This window comes from Phalaenopsis equestris, unplaced genomic scaffold (assembly GCF_001263595.1).
Source record: "Phalaenopsis equestris unplaced genomic scaffold, ASM126359v1 Scaffold000596, whole genome shotgun sequence".
Taxonomy (NCBI): Eukaryota; Viridiplantae; Streptophyta; class Magnoliopsida; order Asparagales; family Orchidaceae; genus Phalaenopsis; species Phalaenopsis equestris.
This window is the reverse complement of record NW_018165036.1, coordinates 261765-282748: the sequence shown is the minus strand read 5'-3', so window position 1 is coordinate 282748 and position 20984 is coordinate 261765. Positions and strand designations below refer to the sequence as shown.

At 33.3% G+C, this 20984-nt stretch overlaps 1 protein-coding gene across 1 annotated transcript in view; it reads right to left on the bottom strand.

Moving 5' to 3' along the window:
* Positions 1–20984, bottom strand: part of LOC110029580 (fidgetin-like protein 1) — a 44861-nt gene that overhangs the window by 18404 nt on the left and 5473 nt on the right. The window contains exons 5-9 of the mRNA XM_020731933.1: positions 14755–14882; positions 14535–14653; positions 14361–14453; positions 280–381; positions 108–210 (exon numbers count right to left, since the gene is read on the bottom strand). Of these exons, the coding sequence (XP_020587592.1) occupies positions 108–210; positions 280–381; positions 14361–14453; positions 14535–14653; positions 14755–14882 (545 nt within the window). The remainder of the gene's footprint in view (positions 1–107; positions 211–279; positions 382–14360; positions 14454–14534; positions 14654–14754; positions 14883–20984) is intronic.

Below are 20984 nucleotides of genomic sequence, written 5' to 3'. Positions count from 1 at the left end.
TAGTTTATTTATTTTTATATAATTAACCAGAAAAAAACTACCAGTAAATCATCCAATAACTTCTCAATTCTTCCACAGGGAACTGCAAAGTTATAGTTTTTTACTACCTATGAGGAGGATTTGCTCGTTTCCACTGTCAAATCCTTCCATCTCGATTAGAAATTGTGTTTTAAGTCGCCTGCTTGATTCATGTTCACCATCTGACTTCCTCTGCGCTTCAAATAGACAACATCAACCAACATTTTAACAATTCAGCTAAATGAAATAATTAAAAAGTACCTGAGAAAGAAGTGAGTCTATTTCATCCACAAAGATTACCGCCGGTTGGCGACAACTTGCAACACCAAAAAGTGCTCTTACAAGCTTTTCACCCTCACCAATCTACAACCAATAAGAAATTAAGCTGTGCATACTACAAGTAAGAAAATAAACACACTTTGAATTTAGGAAACAAAAGTTATATGTGGAAAACATAAACAAAGGTCAACAAAGACAACATATTTTCTTCTTATTTGTATCCATTATTTAAAGCTTTCTCAGCAATCTAATGAAAAAATGCATTTTTAAGTAGCTTCTTTGAGTCTTAATATGGCCTTCTTTTTCAAAATATCGAAAGCACAAAACTATGCAAATATGCATGTAAAAAATGAAATCTATTCTCTCTAATAAGAAAATAATGGCATGTGACACATGCACGTATTCAACAAAAAACTATCATGTAAGTCTAGTTGTGTGCAAAAAGGGGTTGATTTATTATGCTCTGTAAGAATAAAAAGAAAGAATATATCTGACTATCCTATGGTCGGGTGCTTTACCTCCCTTCGGTTATACTTTCTTGTTCATTTCTTTTCTTTTTTTAAAAAAATTTACATAAAATTCATAGTAAAGGGCATGGATTAACGACATTTAAAATAGACTCTTTAGTAGCCTTTGACTATATCATGGTAATTTAAGCATTCCACTAACTAGCAAGTTCACATTAGAACAAAAAATAGCTCTTGTTATTTAAAAAACACGGCAATTGTTATAACTTGAACCAGTTCAGCCCTAAATAAAACTGCCATAATTTCATCTCACAAATCAACCTCGACCCTGACCACTGACTCCTCTGTGAATCTAAACCTCTATCATTCTCGCATAGATCGCACAACCCCATAAGCCCGCAATCCCCACTTGAACCTTCCCACACTCTTGGTCAGTCTTCATTCACCATATAAGGTGATTAGAGCTAGGGCATCATTTACCATCTCATTATAGCTACCAAGCCCCATTGTCAAATATTCAACCCACTCTCATACTCCCTCTCGATTTCCCATTCATCAACACAATAGATAGGCATCTCCCTTGTCATCTTAATTCCCAACCAAACAACCATGACAGTGAGCTATCTTTCTCCTCTATTTTCTTCTATTTTTCTTCTTCTTCTTCTTCTTCGACTTCTTCCTCACCTTCCCTTTTTTCTATGCCCACATAATGTATATAATTGAATTAATTTTGTCTAAACCATTTAATATGAGATTCGTGAACCTTTCTTATTTTATTTTGTTAAATATTAGATAATGTTACAGTTATTTTTAGTTAAATTACAGAAGAGTGGGCAATCAAATGGGTTACGAGAGAAACAAATGTGCGTTGATCCAAAACAAGGGGAAAGAGGCGGTTAAACCATTAAAAATGTACAATAAGTATACTCCAACTGGCAGAGAAAAATGGCCAATGGGTTTGAAGAGGAGTATGCAGGATCTGAAAATTCATGCTCCAACCTCCTGTAATAGATTTTGTGTTAAATGGTCTACTCAACCTTCTAAAGTATTCTTATTGGTAGCTATGGATTACGTTGTCTACAAGAAACTAAAAAAACTATGAAAGTTGGTTTAAAGAGACAATTTTGAATCAAGCTTTGTATCTTATCAAGCATATGTACTCTATATTTTATTGCTCAAAGATGTAACTATTGTGGGACTTACGGGCTATGACTATGACTATAATTTAATGGTATCATTTAAATCACTCAATCAGATTGCCTCGATCATAAACACTTATTGTGTTCTCATTTAGCAGCAAAATCATTTGACTAGAAAACAAATGTCATGTCTTTCTAGCTAGAGATCATTTAAGAGTGCCATGGTTGATATATAATTATTGTGAGGTCAAGTTAATTTTAAATTTGTCCTTAGCAAAAAACTGTTCAGAATGATGAATGAATCTTGCTTTCGAATTTAAGTAACAAATTTCACATGATTATTCTAGATTCAGATGTTCTTTCTTGAGTTTCCACGTGAATTTATTTTGACATAATCTTGAAATTATTTATAATTGAATTTGAGATACTTTAAAAATAGAGATTCATTCAATTGAAATTTGTTTTCAACGAGGTTTTTGAATGATAACACTGTCACTTCAAACATTATCAACTCTATGCTTGCTTGTAGAAGAACAAGTCTGTGATTTACATAATACTTGATCCATTTAAATACTTGTTATGTTACAGACATTTTTGACCCATCTCCACACATGGAAAATCAAGTATATAGATTAGGACTTATTATTGTGTTTTTTAAATGTAGACTTATGATGTGTTTTATCAGAATGACACTAAGAGTTGTCATCTCTAAGATAAATTTTCTTTATAACAAGCTTCAAACATCTTATGTGAATGGAAGACTAGATATGATTTTGTAGGCTTCACGATCGAGTGTTGGACTATAAATTCGATTGACTAGAGATCTCCTATGGTAATTTATTCAAAAGTAGAAGTTTAATTAAATATGGTGGGAAAAACAACAGGATCAAATCTCAAAAGATAGGTCTTACAGCCATACCTTATAGGCGAGTTGTCTACTCTACTACTAAGAGTTTTAACTTTGAAGTAAAATTTATTATACAAGGTCTTGAAGCTCATATGTGGATGATCGATAAAACAACAATTTTAAAAATTCACCGGAGAGTGTCCCTTTCTCAATTCTTGATGACAAGTTAGTTATGCTGAAAAAAATAGAAGAAAATAGAGAGAAAAAAATGGATAGTTTTTAGTCGAAGCACACACTAATTTAAGACTATATAGTAAGACAACATTTTTTCTTCTACACAAACAAATGAGAAATTAAAAGGAACTAAAAAAATAGTTTTTCCTTCATGTATTTTAACAAGACAACCTTTCACATACTTTAATTAATATAAATATTAAATTATTTTGCATTAATAACATGCACAACACCTTAATGCAAAAATCTTATACCAAAGTTTGATCGAAATCTCTCAAATTTTTTTATAAATTGAGAGCTTTTGTGAATCTATCAGCAACTTGGTCTTTTGTAGAAAATACTTAATAGTAATTGTTCCGCTAGCAACTTCTCGCACAAAATGATGTTGAAGTTCTGCATGTTTTGTTCGACTATGAAATATTTAATTTTCTGTCATAGATATTATAGATTTATTATTAAAAAACAACTCCGTCACTTTCAACTGGGGTTGTTGAAGTTCTAATATTCTTCTCATCCAAATTGCTTGACATGTTGCTAATGAAGCTGCATAATATTTGGCTTCCGAAGATGATAATATAATAGTTGCTTGTTTTTTTGTGCTCCAAGATATCACGCTAGATCCAAGACCAAAAATAAATCCACTTGTACTTTTTCGTCATCTTTGGAACCTGCCCAATCACTATCAGTAAAACCAACTAAATTAAATCGAGAAACGTACTTGTGCAAAATCCCATAGTTAGTTTTCTTTCGAATATAACGAAGTACATGGTTGGCAGCTTTGAGATAATGTACAGAAAAACTATGCATGAATCTTGAAATAAGATTTGACCAGGTACATGATATCAGGTTTGATATGAGTCAAAAACATAAGACCACCCACAATTCCTCTAAATAGTTTTTCATTTTCCTTAGTTGTATAATCATTTTGAGTAGATTGTTCATTTGTATTAATGGGTGTTGAGATCTTGCAATTCAACATATCATACTACTTTAATAACTCTAATGCATTTCTTTTTCGAGATATAAAGAACTCGAGTACTTGAATAATTTGTAGGCCCAAAAAATAGTGCAAAAAACCCTAATCAGTCATATCGAATTCTTTCACCATATTAGCCTTGAACTTTTCAATCAAAATTTTGGAAGGCCCGGAGTAGATGATATCATCTACATAAACACAAACTATAAGATTATAAGCACATTGAGTTAACACATACAAGGTGGGCTCACTTTCCTTTCTATGAAATCCTTTCTTTTGAAAGAATGAATCAAGCCTCCAATACCATGTTCTTGGTGCTTGTTTAAGGCCATAAAGTGCTCTTTTAAGTTTGTAAATTTTCTCCTTTTTGCTTTTAATAATGAAACCATAGGTTTGATTCTTCTTCCAAAGTACCATTTAAAATGCAGATTTAACATCCAACTGAAAAACTTTCCACTTGATTTGTAAAGCTAATGCAAGTAATAATCTAAATGTCTCAATTCTAGCAATAGGAAAGAAAGTTATTATAAGAGTTAATCTCATATTTTTGCGCATAACCCTTGACAACAAGTCTTGCTTTCTATCTTTTTACACTTCCATTGGAATTATATTATCCATTTTACATTAATTGGAACTTTTCTTGTGGTATATCAATAAGTTCCTAAGTAGCATTTTTTTTCAATAACTTCAATCTCCTACATAGCATTCTCCCATTCTTCTTTTCCACGAGCATCTTCATAATTTGATGGTTCTGAAACCAATAAGAGCAAATGTACAATCATATAGTTCTTATTAGGATCTCATCTTTTTAGCTTGTCTTTCATCAAATGTACTTGAATCTGCTCACCTTGGACTTGATGGTGATGGGCTGAGGATCCCAACATTTATGTAATGCTTCCAAATATCATCAAATGACTGTTTTCTTCGATGCCATACTTCATAAGGTGTAATATTTTAAACAGTTGTCATTGATGATATATTCAAAATATAAACTGCAGTTGCAACAGTTTTAGCCCAAAATATATTTGGTAGATTATTCAACTTCAACATACTTCTTATCATCTCTACTACTGTTTTGTTCTAACTTTCTACAATCTCATTTTGTTGTGGTGGGTAAGAAGTAGTTAACTACCTAAAAACTTCATGCTTGTCATAGTATTTTCCAAACTCATTTTTTTGTAAATTCTCCTTCTCTATCAGTGCATAGACTCATAACATGCTTATCACTTTGATCTTCCACCAATGACTTAAAGTGCATAAACTTGACAAAAACTTCTGATTTATGCTTCAAAAGAACACACTCAATTAATTCTATTGTAATCATCCACAAATAGAACAAAAATATTTGCTTCCACCATGATGTTGTGTTCATTGGACCACATAGATCGGCATGAAAACTCCAAACATCTTTTTGCTCTCCATGACTTTTAATATAGAAAAGGCTTTCTAGATTGTTTTTTAACACAAGCTTCACAAATTCCTGTGCAGTAAATTATACGCAAACCATAAACGATCTTATTTTGTTGCAATAGCTTTAATCCTCCCATTTATATGTTACCACAACAAAAATTCCTTTTTAACCATCAATGTGTTCTTTTGAACTAAATAAATTTTAAGAGGAAAAATCTTGTTTGTCGCCAAATGAATTTTTGTAATTTGATGCCAACTTTTCTTTTCTTCAATTTTAGAACAATTTTAATCAAACTCAACTTTATATCCACTCTCAATCAATTGCCCAGTACTTAGTAGATTGTGTGCAAGCTTTGGAACAAAAAGAACATCATGTAAGAACTTTGCCTCAACGCCATTTGTTTCAACAATTCTCAACTTGCCTTCAACACTAACAACATTATTATCACCAAATCTAACTTCGGATTTCTTTGATGTATCAATCCCTTTAAAAAAGATTTCATCCTAGCCATATGATTAAAACAACCACTATCAAGAAACCAATTTTCTGAAGTATCAAAATCACCTTGAAAATGTGTCATAAATAATGTATTTTGATCTGGTAACATTTCTACAACATTGGTTTGATTTTGTTTGGACCAACATGTATCTTCCGAAAGCTCAACATTTTTGCAAGAATTACCCCACACTTTGTCTTTACCTTCTTGATTTCTGTATGCAAAATGACACACCACCCTTGATCTCGTAGTTTATCTTCAATTACAAATTATATTAGACATCTCTTGTCAACACCGATCTTATTCCCCTTTTTTAACTAAATCAAGAAATAAGACTGAGAATGATTTTTGGATAATGTGGCTTAATTTGTCCACCATTTTTATCGACATCATATTCTCACAAATTCTTCCAACTATAATTAGACTGCAAATTTTTCGCTCACAATATAACGGGTACGGTATGTCTAAGTCAATCATGATCTCTCTTAAGTTTGGTCTAGAAAACTTGTTGAACCACAAGCATCTCAATATCATCTGCAGATACCTGGTACTTCTCTACATTCTTCTTCCATCTGGAGTCTCAACTAACTATTTCTTCCATTATATCCTGCTTAATAAAAGAAATCACTAACATGTTTGGGTAGTTGGAAACAATGTGCTCATATTCATAGCATTTAAAGCACTTCTTAACAAAAAAAAGCCTTGAAAGTAATTATCTGGTCATTCACTTAGCTTGTTCTCACAAGAAACAATTCTTAGCACTCCAAATGTGTGCTCTTGCTGCCTGAACAAAGGTTGAACCATGTTTGATAGTTGGAGTGGACCTAATGCTATTCTGCTGCTTCTCTATCTTCAGAGTTTGGGTCGGGATGTCTTATAAGGTCGAATAGCACAGTAGATGCACTACATAACTAAAACATGGTCTCAATCCTCCAAGACACTATGCCACTATATGCTTATCTTGCTCCAGCAACTCACATTTCAATATGGTACTACATGAAAATTTCCATTTAGTGCAAGCTATTGAGTTTTAGGAACATATCCTACCTGTAAAATGGGGACAGATATTAATATTTTATTTTCCTTTTCATCATGGACCATGTGATAATCCTGTACTTCCCATTAGGGGTGTAAACGAACCGAACACGAACGAACAAAGCTTGTGTTCGTGTTCAGTTCGTTTAAAATTTAGTTTGTTTGAAATAAGTTCGTGTTTGTTTCTTAACGAACGAGCCGAACACGAACCGAACACGAGCTGTTCGCGAACGACGAGCCAATTTGACATCCCTAATATTAATATATAAAAATAATATTATATATTAATTATATAACTTATATTATATAAATATACAATATCTATATTAGTATATTACTACTATAGTATATTAATATATTATTATTATTATCTTATTATATATTATAATTTATAAAATTTAATGTTTTAAAATATGATAAATTTTTTATATATAATTATTTTATATTATTTTATATTTCAAACAATAACGATTTGAACACGAACGAACGCATCACTGTTCGTGTTTGGTTCGTTTAACTAACCGAACGAAAAAAATTTATTCGCGTTTGTCTCGTTTACTTATCGAACGAATCGAACACGAACTCATTGACGAACCGAACACGAACTGTTCGCGAACAACGAGCTTTTTTGACAGCCCTACTTCCCATCACATTGTTGAAGAAGCTTCAGATTCTCCCACCACAATAATGTGTTCTTAATAAGCTTGACGCCTAATAATTTGACTCTTTTCTCCTAGGGAATGTCCTTACATTCAAAAATTATTTCACTATATATAATCATTCAATGAATTCATCTAGATTCATATGTCCATCAAAATATAGGAAGTCAATCTTCACCCACAAAGTTATTCTACGTTTTACAAAATCTAATGTTAAATCGCTAGAATATTAGTTTTTCATCGCTTGAAATTTTTTGGTGGAAGGAGTCCCCTTACTTCTCTCAACCTAACGAGCACCATTATGACCATAAGTGCCTCTTTGAGTTGTCTCCACTTAAGAAGAGCAAGCCATTATTGAAATTGGAGAATCTCCCTTTGCATTTCTTCCAAGAAGAGCATTTGAACACCTCTTTTCATGTTTATTGTCCACATCATTATCTCTTTTTTCTCAATTAGAGTTTCCGCTAACAAAGAAGGGGATGGTTTAGGCTTCGGGTTAAGGTTAGAGATTGAGAATGTAGAAATGAGTTTTGTAAGATATTAAGTTAGGTTATGTAGATTTTAGGTTTGGGAGTGAAGGTAAAAATATAAATCTCAAGAGATGTAGGGTTTGTCCGACCCTGATATCAAATGACACTGATCTAAGGTTGTTAAATAGAGTGTAAATGTTAGGATATGAGTTAGGAGTTGGAAGATGAGAAATGAAAGAGAAGACGATGCTAGTGGTTGAGGCAAAGCATTGTGGCTAGAAAGCATACCATACACTAGAACAACCATTTGGTAGCACATCTACTAATGCAGAAGGTTTTCATACATTTGCGAGAGAACAACCTCAATCCAGTCCTGCTACAAGCAAACCACCAGAAAAAGATTTAAGAATGCAGAACTCCGATAAGAAGAAAATAGAGGAAACAAACATCTATTGCATAAACCAAAACTCAAACATCCAAATACCAAAAACTAGCATATAAATAATTTGCCATAAAAAAAATCAAAACCTAAATATGGGTCAAATAGAGTCTGGAAAACAGAATATAGTGAAAATTTTCTTACAACGGAACTTAATCTCCTGCATGCATCATAAAAGGCGGTTCCACATCCGACTGAGCGCTCTTGCATCTGAGTACATGCATAAAATTTGCAAACATACTTCTCTGCTATGACAAAAAAGATACATATGAATAGTTACTTTGACAATTTTTAGAGTATATTGAGATCTAGCTTTAATCTCTAGAAATTTGATAGATTGTGAGTGCTCGAAGCTATTGATTTTAGCATTAGTCTTAAAGTGAGATTTTGTAGTAATTCTTCTCTTGTTTTTTGCAATCCCTTTTTTAGATTGACTATCTAAGCAGACTTGCTTATGCTTCGAAATCAACTTGCATTTGTAACCGATAAATTAATTTTTGTTGCATTTATTAATAGAGATTCTGCTTGATTTTTGAACCATTCCAATCGCAACTCCTTGTTAATTTGATGTGTCATGTGTATACAATGTGCACAACAAGTTATCCTCTAATATTGCTTCTTCTTAGGTGCCTTCAACTATGAAATTGTCCATATCTTACTCTTTACTATTCGGGGCATGTAAGATATTTAGAACTCGTAAGACTCTTTGAATAATCGTCCGGAGTGATAACCTCCCTAGGATAAACTTCAAAAGATGATAGGTAATGACTTCTACGGAATGCGCCTGAAAATATACATATAGCTTGCAGACAGTCATAATTAGCGCGAAAGAGATTTTTTACTAATTAAGGTAGTGCTAAGAACTTTGCTAACAAAATAGCATCTTCATTGCTTCTTTTTGTCTTGCTAAATAAGCACAAAATGGATTGCTTCTCGAACACTAAGAAATAAGTCTTCATTTGGATGTGAGCATCAAAGAAAAGGCATCCACAACAAGTGTGACTAAAAATTTTGAAAAGTCCGCTTGCATTCTTCATTCCACTTAAATCTTTATGAGATTCTTAAGGTTTTAAATAAGGATGCGCTCTTCTCACCCAACTTAGAGATAAATAAGCTTATGTCAACTATGCGCCAAGTTAACTTTTATAGCTCTATTATATTTCTTGGTCATGGGAACTTCTGAATTGCCTCCACATCATCTGAATAATTTTAATTTATAGTAAAAACCATATTATCTGAATTTATTTTTTTCCTTTCCGTAAAAAGCCAAAAATTTGCATGATCGGACTCCAAAAGTACACTTAAAATGGGTTAAGCCTCATTTAATTTATTCATTGTATTACAAGTTTCCCTCAAGTCAACTATGTGTTGCCCTGGATTGTTACTTTCTATAAGAATTCCACATAGACTTTGACATTTCTCTCCTTTTTCCCATTAAATATTAAATCCATCATTCTTTGATAAGTCTCCTAATGTTCTTCAATCAAAAAGTTATTATATTACAAAAATATGCCATCTCCAATAATGAAAATAGTCTTCTCAACATCAATAAGATACATCATTATTTAATGATAGCCTCAAAAAATATTGAAAAAGCTCGTACTAGCATAGCAAATTGTGGAGATGACAAGAGCATCAATATACAACAACACATAACAATTTTTTGGGCAAGCCAAGTTTAGGTTAGTATATTTGATGCACATTCGCAAATTATCATTCCACCATTGCACCATCACAATATTTGATATCCCTTATGGGTATTGAACAGCTCTAATGCATCCAACCTTGAGTAGCTTTTCGGTTTCCTAATAAATTAGGCTGGTGAACATGCAATTGGCCTTATTTTCAATTAGAATGTCCATATTTCTTATTTACATCGAGGCGATAGCAAGTGGCATTGATATCAATTACTAGCATCTTAATGGCTGATCAAGTAAATACATCAAATACATCAATATTCTTCTCCAAGGTCGCCACCAGCTCAACTGTATGCGATATCAAAAGACATGCTAATCTAAAAGATACAACTAAGGTCATCTAATGTAGGTATTCCTTAACTTCTTCAAAATTCTCCAAACATGAACCTCTTTGAACTTCTATATTTAAAACCAATGTACATTTTAAGTTTTTTATAGAAGTGAGCCATATTTCACGATTATCTCTTCTAGAAACTTTACAACAAGGTGAGCAGAAGGTGTTGAAAAGCTAATATGAAAATTTGTATGTGATTTAGCACAACAATAACAACGTCAGCCTTGGTAATCTATTGGGGATCTCTATTGCTCCAAGTGATCAACAAGGTGATCATTCTTTCACTTCTCTAGAAAGAGTGCAAGTACAAGAGGCCTATGTTCTGTGACAGGCGGTTCCTTTAATGTTCTTCTTGAATACACTCTTGAAGATTCTATTGATCAAGCTCCCTCGTATCGATCAATATGCTGCAAATTTGATAGTTGGTGATTAACATCATAGCTGCTATAACTTCATTTTAAGGATTTCTTTTAATTGGCCCATTAGCATTAGAGAATGTAACAGGGATGTTCTTAGTAGATGGTGCTCATACAGTGGTTGACAAATTCACCTCTCCTGACCATAATCGCTTGAGGTCGGCTAGGTGAGCAACTTCTAAACATCTGCCCAAGAAGGCATATGACTCTAGCTATATGAATTGAGTGAGTAGGGACAAGTTCAACTCTTGATTCCTCAATGGGCCCCTTGCCCAACTCGGCTAAGATAAACTCATTCAATTTTTCAGTCTTGATTGGTTCTTTAACTAAATTTCTAAGGTAGCTACAATCCTTAGTGTCATGAATTTGACCATGATGGAAGGTGGGGTAGTTAACATATCCCTCAAGCAGGGATCAACCATCATTGGTGTTGGGTGGCTACACTAATCTTTATTCTAAATGGTCTCAATTACATAGGATATAGACACTTTGAGTAATTATTGACAATTGAGTAGTCGATCTTTCCCTCCTACGTTCTTGGTGGCACATATATTGTCATGTCCACCTTAGCCATTGGTGAGGTTAGAATTGGAGGGGGTGGGGGGTTGTAGACAAAGTCGGGCAGTCTCTCCAAAACTTAAGAATGTGTGTAATTTGTGTTGTTCTCTTGAGTATGCATCTCATGGTCAACCTAAAGACGATGCATTCATCTAGTTGTTATACTACCTGCAGTTGTAAGAACACTAGAATGCTTCAATTGCTGCAAGCCAAAAGTATAGCAAAAAGGCCCTTCATAGAGTCAATGGGTAAGAGCAACATTGAGCCACGTCCAGCTCCAGGACTTTAACTTCAAAGATTTCTCTTTGGAATCTTGTTATAAAGTTTCTGAGTAACTTGTCATTCTCTTAACATATCTTCAGTTAAGCCTCATGAGATTTTTTGGGGTGTGAAACACTAGTGAACTTTGTATCAAACATCCCTTTAAATTACGCAAATAATGTGACTGTCCAAAACATAAAATGGGAAAATAACTTGAGGGGCTACTTGAAAGTAATGATAAATCATCAATACTCCAACATGTTGATGTCAAGCAATAAAACAACTAATCCGAAGTATGTTATATGGTTGAACCGATCAACCCGACCTATTCAAAGGTGGTCGCTCCTTTCTACTCGCCCTCAAGTTAGAAAGGTTCAAGTGAAAACTCCTAGTCAAAATTTAGATGGCAGAACTCAACAAGCAATGGGAATGCTCTCGCTCTAGAATGCCTCCTAGCCGCCGAGTTAGCAGACTCTTTAGATAGTTGTGCACTAAGTGGTGTCCTAGAGATCTATTGTAGGATGTCTTGGATCATCTTGTTGAACCTCATCTCCATTTCATTCAACTTTTAAGTGGTCACAATATAATAGTTTTTCATAATAAAAAAAATATCGCTAAATTTTCTCTAGCTATTTTTCTACTTTGGTCCTTCTACAAATCTCTAAGTGTACCTTTTGATCCTAAGCATAGATCCACATAAACTACATTTGTTTAAGATGTTTGATTGAATTTTATTCATGACTTATGCTAAATTCTTCCTAGCTCAAATAAAAAGAGAATGTGAAAAATAGAGAATACAAAATTTTAAGAAATTCACTATCAAGCTCAATAAATTGAGGCTATCATAGACAATATAACTTAGGTAGAAACATGTTAACGTAGTACTCCCTGCAACCTATCCTTTATAAATAAAGATCGGGGATCTTGAACACTACAAGAATGGCTACAAAATGAGTTATACATGAAAAAGTATGAGAAAATATAAGAGATGTATTGCTTAATAACAAACTAAGATTCTAACTAATACCAAGTCTTTAAACTTTGAGAAAATTACTAGCTCCATTGATGGTATTCACTGAGTAGCTATCTCAGCTTGGGTGACTGTATGGGTTGAGTCAATCCTGTTAGTACTTCGGTGCATTTGGCAAGTATGTTTCAATATGAATTGATCCCCCTAATCCGCCTCAAATCTAGCAGATAGATTCCTTCAATCCGACTGAGTAGGTACTCTTATAGTCGGTTAGTGGTTTCCTCTTGAGCCCTATTAGCTATCTCTCTCTTCTTCAGATCTAGTTGACAAATTCGTATTAAACCCGGCCTGGCAAGTTGTCCTGGCGCCCAACTTGCAAAGCTCATTCCTAGCCTCAAAAGGCAAGCATGTCTCCTTGCCTCTCAGACGAGCGAGAATGCACTCTAGGTGTACTAAATTGTGATTTTAGTCAAAGCTTCATGAGCGAAAATTAAGTGGTTGATATAGGAAGTAACATAATACCTATTGAATAAAAGAGTATCATGGAAATTTAAATATGCATTTTATAAAACAGCACTTGGGCTACAAACAACAACAAGACTTTATCCCACTAAATGGGGTTGGCTACAATAATCCTTTTTCTCCATTGTGTCCCACTAAGTCTCATATTTTCATTTAATTCTAATAAATTATGATAATTTCTTATACAACATGTCCAAGTCTTTTTAGGTCTACCTCTACCTTTCTTAACACAAGTCAAATCTAACATTAAGAACGATAGAGGTAGACCTATAAAAACTTGGGCATGTTGTATGAAAAATGATCTCAATTTACTATAAAACCGTACTTAGGCTCTACAATATAAATTTAAGAGTTGAGCAATAACGAAAAAATTGAAATATAAGATGAGGATGGAAGAAATGATAAGGTTAAAATACATATAGTTAAATTTGGAATGATATATTAAAAAAATTATTATAACAAATAGAAGACCATAGTAGCCTGAGCAAATAAAATGAAGGGCATAAGAAGTGTCCCGATAAGATAACTAGATTAATTAATGTGGACAGCAAGAAAAGTGGTATGGCATGGGTAACAAAGCCACAAGTTGCAGAAATGAGTTGCACAAAACAGTGTTAATATTTTATGCAGCACTCAATAGGAACTAATAAAGGATGATTTGTCTAGCTGAGCCCAAATAAAAGGAAAAAATTGAATGCTGCAGTTTATTGTTCGATGCATTAAATATTAGTTGATATATGTTTAAAACCAAACCTACAGCTAACAGGAAAAAAATTACACTAATGGAATTTTACTGTATTAAACTAAAAGTATGCCCCTGCGGGGACAGGGACTATGGGCACATTGCGCATACAATTACACATGCGAGGAACTCTATAGCATTCTTTCAAACAAAATCAATGTTATTTGAGCTATTTGTGTATCATATACTTCAGCAGATAGATTTTATAGAACAATTTTCAACACCAAAAGAGAAAAAGAAACACATCAGACAATAGATTGCCATGTCTTCACAATCACTATTACGTCTATCCACTTCAAATACAATAGCTAACTTCCGATGCAGGCATTAGAAAAAAAAAATGAAAAAATAGGTCTGTGCCGAAAGTTCTAATAGAAGGATTAAGTATACCCATTTGCTTGTCAACGAACTAGCTGATATGTAAAAAAAAGTTGCTTTAGCTTCTCCGGCAATGGCTTTGCCTATCATTGTTTTACCTGTTCCCTAAGATAAAGCAATAATCAAAGCAGTATCCTAACTAGCAATGGAATTAAAGAACTTTATTCCTCAAAAAAAAAAACGTACTGGGGGCCCAAACAAAAGCAGTCCTCTTCCAGGAGACCGACAACCACGAAATATGTCAGGCCGTAAGAGAGGCCATATAACCATCTCTGTGACGCATTCTTTCGCATGGTCCAAGCCAGCTGTAATGAGGCATGCTATGAATCAGCAAGCAAAATTTACTAAGCTTGAACAGGTGGAAACCATCAAAAGAGGATTGCTTTAAAGCATATTTTAAAAATACCTATGTCATCCCAACGAACATTAGGGTCCTTCTCCATTATCTCATTACTAACATGTTCAATAAGACGAGGTTCCAGGTTCCTCAACTTCTCAGGAAGCTCCCCATCCGGACCACACAACATTTCCAAACTGACATCAAAAGCCTAAAAGTTGAATATCACCATTTATTGAAGAAAAACATCTACTGGAAGAGAACAGAATCATTATATCTCAAAATTCATAAGAAACTGCTTAAATCTAGCAGATACAAATAGATGGACAACTACAACAACAACAACAACAACAAGCCCTTATTCCCCTAAGTTGGGTCGGCTACATGAATCTTTTTTATCAATTGCGTCATATTGAGTGTCGTATTTTCATTTAGTTCTAATAGATTGTGATCATTTTTTATTAAATAAGCCCATCTTTTTAGGTCTACCTTTGTCTTTCTTAACATTAGTGAAATCTAAAATATCTACTCTCCTAACCGGATCATCAGATGGTCGACGTTTAATGTCACCAAACCATCTAAGACGGCTCTCTTCAATCTTGTCCGCCACCGGAGCTACACCAACCCTATCACAGATATATTCATTTCACATTTTCTAAGTTTCAAGCCACTCATCCACCTAAGCATTCTCATCTCAGCAACACTTAACTTTGTTTTATGCTTTTCTTTTAAACATTTTGTGCCATAGAGCATTGCAGGTCTTTCACCATCTTATAAAATTTTCCCTAAGTCTAAGCAGTACTTTTCTATCACACAATAGACTTTGCATTCCTCCATTTCAACTAACCAACTTAAATTCTACTAATAACAACCCTATCTATATCACCATTACTTTGAACAATAAACCTGAGATATCTTAAACGTTCACACCTTTCAATAATTTGAGTATCCACAATTACAACTCTGCCACTAGTGCTACTATAACTAAAATTACATTCCATGTATTCCATTTTAGATCAACTCAAATGAAGGGCTTCACAGTCCAATGTAGACCTCCATAATTCAAGTTTTTCCTTAACTCTATCTCTAGACTTATCCACAAGAAGGATATCATTAACGAAATGCATACACCAAGGTACATCCTCCTACAAATGTCCAGTAAGAGCATCCATAACTAATGCAAAAAAAGATATGGGTATAAATCCGATCCCTGATGTAAAATAAATGAAATAGGAAAATACTTGGTCAATTCTCCTTTCAATTCGTCAATTCTCCTTCTGTTCGAACACAAGTAACAACTTTAGTATACATATCTTTAATGACTTGAATATAAGTCATATCAACACCCTTACTCTCTAAAACTCTTCAAAGGACTTCTATTGAAACTTATGATAAGAATTTTCTAAATCAATAAAAATCATATGTAAACTCTCCTTACTCTATCTGTACTTCTCCATCAAACCTCAAAAATAAATATATAGCTTCTATAGTTGATCTGTCCGACATAAATCTAAAATGATTATGAGAAATCTTTGAATCACGTCTTAACCCATGTTCAATTAACCAACCCATGTTCAATTACCCTCTCCCATTATTTTAAAGTATGACACATCAACTTAATTCCTCTATAATTTGCACACTCTTGTGCATTCCCTCATTCTTAAAAATGAGGACCCAAATACTCATCCTTCACTCCTCAGCCATCTTATTAATATTTAAAAAAAATTAAGGAATTTACTAAGCTAAGAAGCCCTCAAATCTCCTAAATATTTTCATACTTAAATCGGGATATCATCAGATTATATTGATTTTTCACCCTTAGTTTTCTTTAAATTCTCTTCAACTTTCTTTTTTACTAATGCGATGGTTAAAAAAACTTTAATTATTATTAATGACAATATAAGATTTTCAATTACCAATGCAATGTGACAAATTTAGTGGTCTCTGAAGATGATTTTGTGATATTAGCTGAAAAAGTTATAAGAATGGGCAAGTAACTATTTATATTTAAATTGGGAAGGAACTTGAAGTTATAGAGAAATACCAATCCAATAATTGAATATGCAATTTCTAATAAAAAAAAGAAATATTGTGATTGTGAATGAGAATTCCAAGAATCTTCCTTAAATCTTTTATTCTCTACTTGCTTTCAATTTTTACCATCACAGAAAAATTTTTATTAATATTTGTATATTCCATAAAGATCATAAGAGTGTGTCTGAAACTACATGACCTTTTGATAGATAGATTGTACACTGCATAATGCACCCCTCAGAGTATTTGTTATCACTGGGGCCTTTATATGTAATCTTTAAGGCTTCTTATGAGTGAAAATTTCATAATTAACAATCCCTTCAGATCCAAGAGAAAATTCTCGATTAAATATATTGTGATGCTCCATTTTAATATTTTAGAATTATTGATGCCTTTTTGTTTTAAACGCACTTTGTGCTTAAGGAGATGCTAAGTGGGTGAAGAGACGGAAGCAAGCTTTGTAAAAATCCAATGATTATATCCATTGAGATTTATTTTAGTGTAAATGCTGAAAAGTGTGTAAGCAAGTCATGAAAAGAACCTATCGTTATAATATTTTAGCTTTTTATTTAACTAAGAATTTGATAAGGAGCCATAGGATTCCCTAGCAAGGAAGTAATTTCATGCAAACATCAATAAATATATGGCATATATTTATGTGCCAAATAAACATTTTATTTTGTTTCTATGTAATCGTTTTGCTTTTTTCCCTTCTTTTTGTGTCGCGTTGTACTGCGGATATTAGAACCCCTAGGTTATAATGTTTTTCTTTTGTTTTTACCTGGGATCCTCTATCCCTCTTTTATTTTGTAACCCTTTTGAGTATTAACGCATAAGGAGCAACGAGTTTCTCTTTCATTAAAAAAAAATATGGCATATTGCATATCAAATGGATCGAGTAGCTATGAGGCTAAATGCATTGCCATTCCAGATTTGCTGGTTTAGATCACAATTGATGTGTGCTTTAGCAACATGAATCATGAAAAACCACTCAGCTCAAAGGCATTTAACCCATCCTTACTAATTGATAGGTTAAAAGTCTAACAGACTTGGTAAAGAAAATGTCAATCATTCTTTTATGATACTAGGTCAATTTTAACTTTGGCATCTTCCTTTTGTTTTCAGGACGAATTATATTGACATAGATATTAAATACTCATTGCTATTTTTCATATTTCAATATTTTCTGTTTTTTGTGGCATTTATTTTATTAATTTTTCTCTACTGTGAAGATTCCTCCTTTTAGACGTCAGGGTAGGGATTTATGTGGCCTTCAATTAGGTGTCATGTCCAAAATGGTATCAATATATTCATTTATAGCCATCTTCAAGTGCAATGTTGTCACAATATTCTTTGTAAAATAGATGAGAGATGAGCCTTTAACAAACATTTGCAAGGCATAATAGTCTCAAAAAATAGTTAATGCTTTGTGTTCTTTCTTAGAGAAGCAAGAGTGCCTTAGAATACCTTTTAAGTGGGTAACAAAGTATTATATCCCTCACGCTCTTACAAAAGTAAATATAAAGGGGACACCATAATTATCATTAATATTATTTGGGCGGGGTTTAAGTGAGGTCAAAGCTTCGCAAATAAATATTTGCAATGGCTTTGTTAACGTGAAATAACAGGAGGGATTGTTGGTGCTAATAGGCGGGATGGTATATTCCAATTCATAATAATCATAAATAATAATAATAATAATAATAAATAAAAGAAGAAATTTTGAATCGATGACAAGGGTTCGATGAATGGTTTCGACGGTTCTTAATAGGACGCAAATGTCTCCAGTTGAATCATTCGTTCAATTCAGAAATAATAGAGACAGAGAACGAGTGAAAGACAGGATGTGGAAAAAAAAGGAAGAGTAACACATCTTTTTTCTTAACAGGGCTTTAACATCATTGGTTGTAGTAGTGCGTAAAAAGAAGTGAAGGAAGACAAGAGGCGATGAATGTAGAAATAATCGAAGCGGATTGTAGGATCGTACGAACCCTAGCCAAAGCCTTGAGCTGAGTCGAGCGGCTTCTAGGAGTTTAGGTTCAGTTAAAACACTCTGGTTATAAAGAAGTAAAAGAAGGAGAGGAAGGAGAGGAAGGAGAGGAAGGGGTGGAGGATCACTGAGTTCTGGAAGACCCTTTCATGCCCCAGCATGTCGGAAGACGGTGTGCTCACCTTTTCCATTTCGAGAGGAATGGAATGCTAGTCGACCCATCGGGTTGGTTCCCTCTACTCTTTTCTAGCATCCTCCCCCCCGATGGTTCAAAGCGAATATTGATGGTGCACGGCTTCCATCTAGGATAGCCAGTACCGTTGTTATTATTCCAGATGAGAGGGGACTTGGCCATATTGCAAAAGGACATCTTTTTTAGCATTTGGATAGTCCTCAGGTTGAACTCCAAGCTATCAAAGCTTTCCAAAAAATTTGCCAACCATGGATGCTCAAGTGCAAGGGCATCATCATTAAAGGTGACAACGCTAATATCATGCATTTTTTTAGGACTACTATGAAGCAGGATACTTGGTGCAAGCAACCACAAAAAACACAGGACTTTACATTTCGTTTATCTTTCAAGGAAGTTTATTTTTCTATATTACTAGGGCTTGTAATAGGGCTGCCCATTTTTGTGCCAAGTGCGATCTTACGGGTTCTTTTGTTGTAAAGCATGTAGATGACTATGGGGATATTGCTACCATACTTGTAAATGACATATCTCTTTTTTGTACATCATAAATGCATACATGCATAGTTTTTGTATATTTTTTATATAGTAATACAAATGCAAGAATTCACGAAAGACTGTGCTTGAAGAAAAGAAGAAGAAGAAAAAAGAAGAAGAAAAAAGAAGAAGAAAAAAGAGAAAAACTATCTCAAGCAGCTCCGTGTGAAGAAACAGGGGAAGGGATCAGCTCTGCTTACAAGTTCGAGCAGATAAGGAGACAAAGTTCAAAGCCGAGCAAGCCGCATGCGAGTGACGGGAGGACCGATCCGAGCTCAGTGAAGAAACGTGAGTTTGGGTTTATTTACTTTTAGTAATGATTTTAATATGTATGTTTCATTATGAAATATTAATAGAAATTTTAATTTAAACAAGATTTAAGCTCTAAAAGCTTTAGAATTGAGGGAGAATAAGATGAGACATTTAGGGTAAGTTTATGGTCAGAGCTTTATTTCTATTAGATAAATAATCGGTAATGTAAATGCTTATGTGAGGTTTAATTTTAATCAGGTAGCATAAGTTGAAGGATTTTTAGATTTTAGAACAAGGAAGAATTAACGACAACAAAAGGATGTAAGTGGTATAAGTTTAAATTTTAATTATTAAAAATGTTTGTTTATTTATGTAAAATGTAATTAAATTATTTTTAAGTTTTATCAATTTAAATTAGTGATTAAATGTGCAATGAGTATTAATTAAAAAATAAAAAAGAGGAATCAAAGGAAAAGAGCAAGGCATTCAAAGGTTCAGGTAAATAATTACTTTCTAATTGGTATTAAATTAATGATTTATTTAAAAACTACATTTTAAAGATAAGGATTATAATAACATTGATAAAAATGAACTTGCAATATTCTTTTAAAAGCAAATATTTTATTTATGATTTGCATTTTGAATGGTTGAAAGATGTCTCACAAATTAGAAGGAAAATAATTGAAATATGAAAATATAAAATAAATATTATGACGCCAAGCATAAACCAGATAACTTTGATGTTGGAAGGTTTGTTTTTAATCAAGTAAACCCGTTGAAAGGTTTGCTTTTCATTTGGATTCCTTAACAATGTTCCAGATTTGAGTTTTTCCCCCTTCACACTTCTTCGTCCGATTTCGTTGTAAAGTCCTATCCTTTTGACCTCTTTGAAGACATTATTCCCTGATTTTTATCGAGAGTTTTCTTAGGTGACTTCGGTCATTTAAAATGTAATTAACTATAGGGGTTTGCCCTTATAGGAAGCTTTTCCGAACCCAGCTTAAAATAAACCCTATTTAATCATTCGTATTAAATAGGGGAACTTGTCGGCAAATAAAACGGTTTCGCAGACCCAAACGGATGTCATATGTTTTCTTAGTTTATTTGATCGAGTCTTATCCTCAAGTCTTGTGTTTATCCCTCGGGATAGATACAGGATTTGAGGTAGAGCGCTCTTTCATTTAAACTGTGAAAAATATGAGGTCAGTTTAATTTCATATTTTTTTAAAATTATATATATGTATATAAATATATATATATATATATATATATATATATATATATATATATATATAT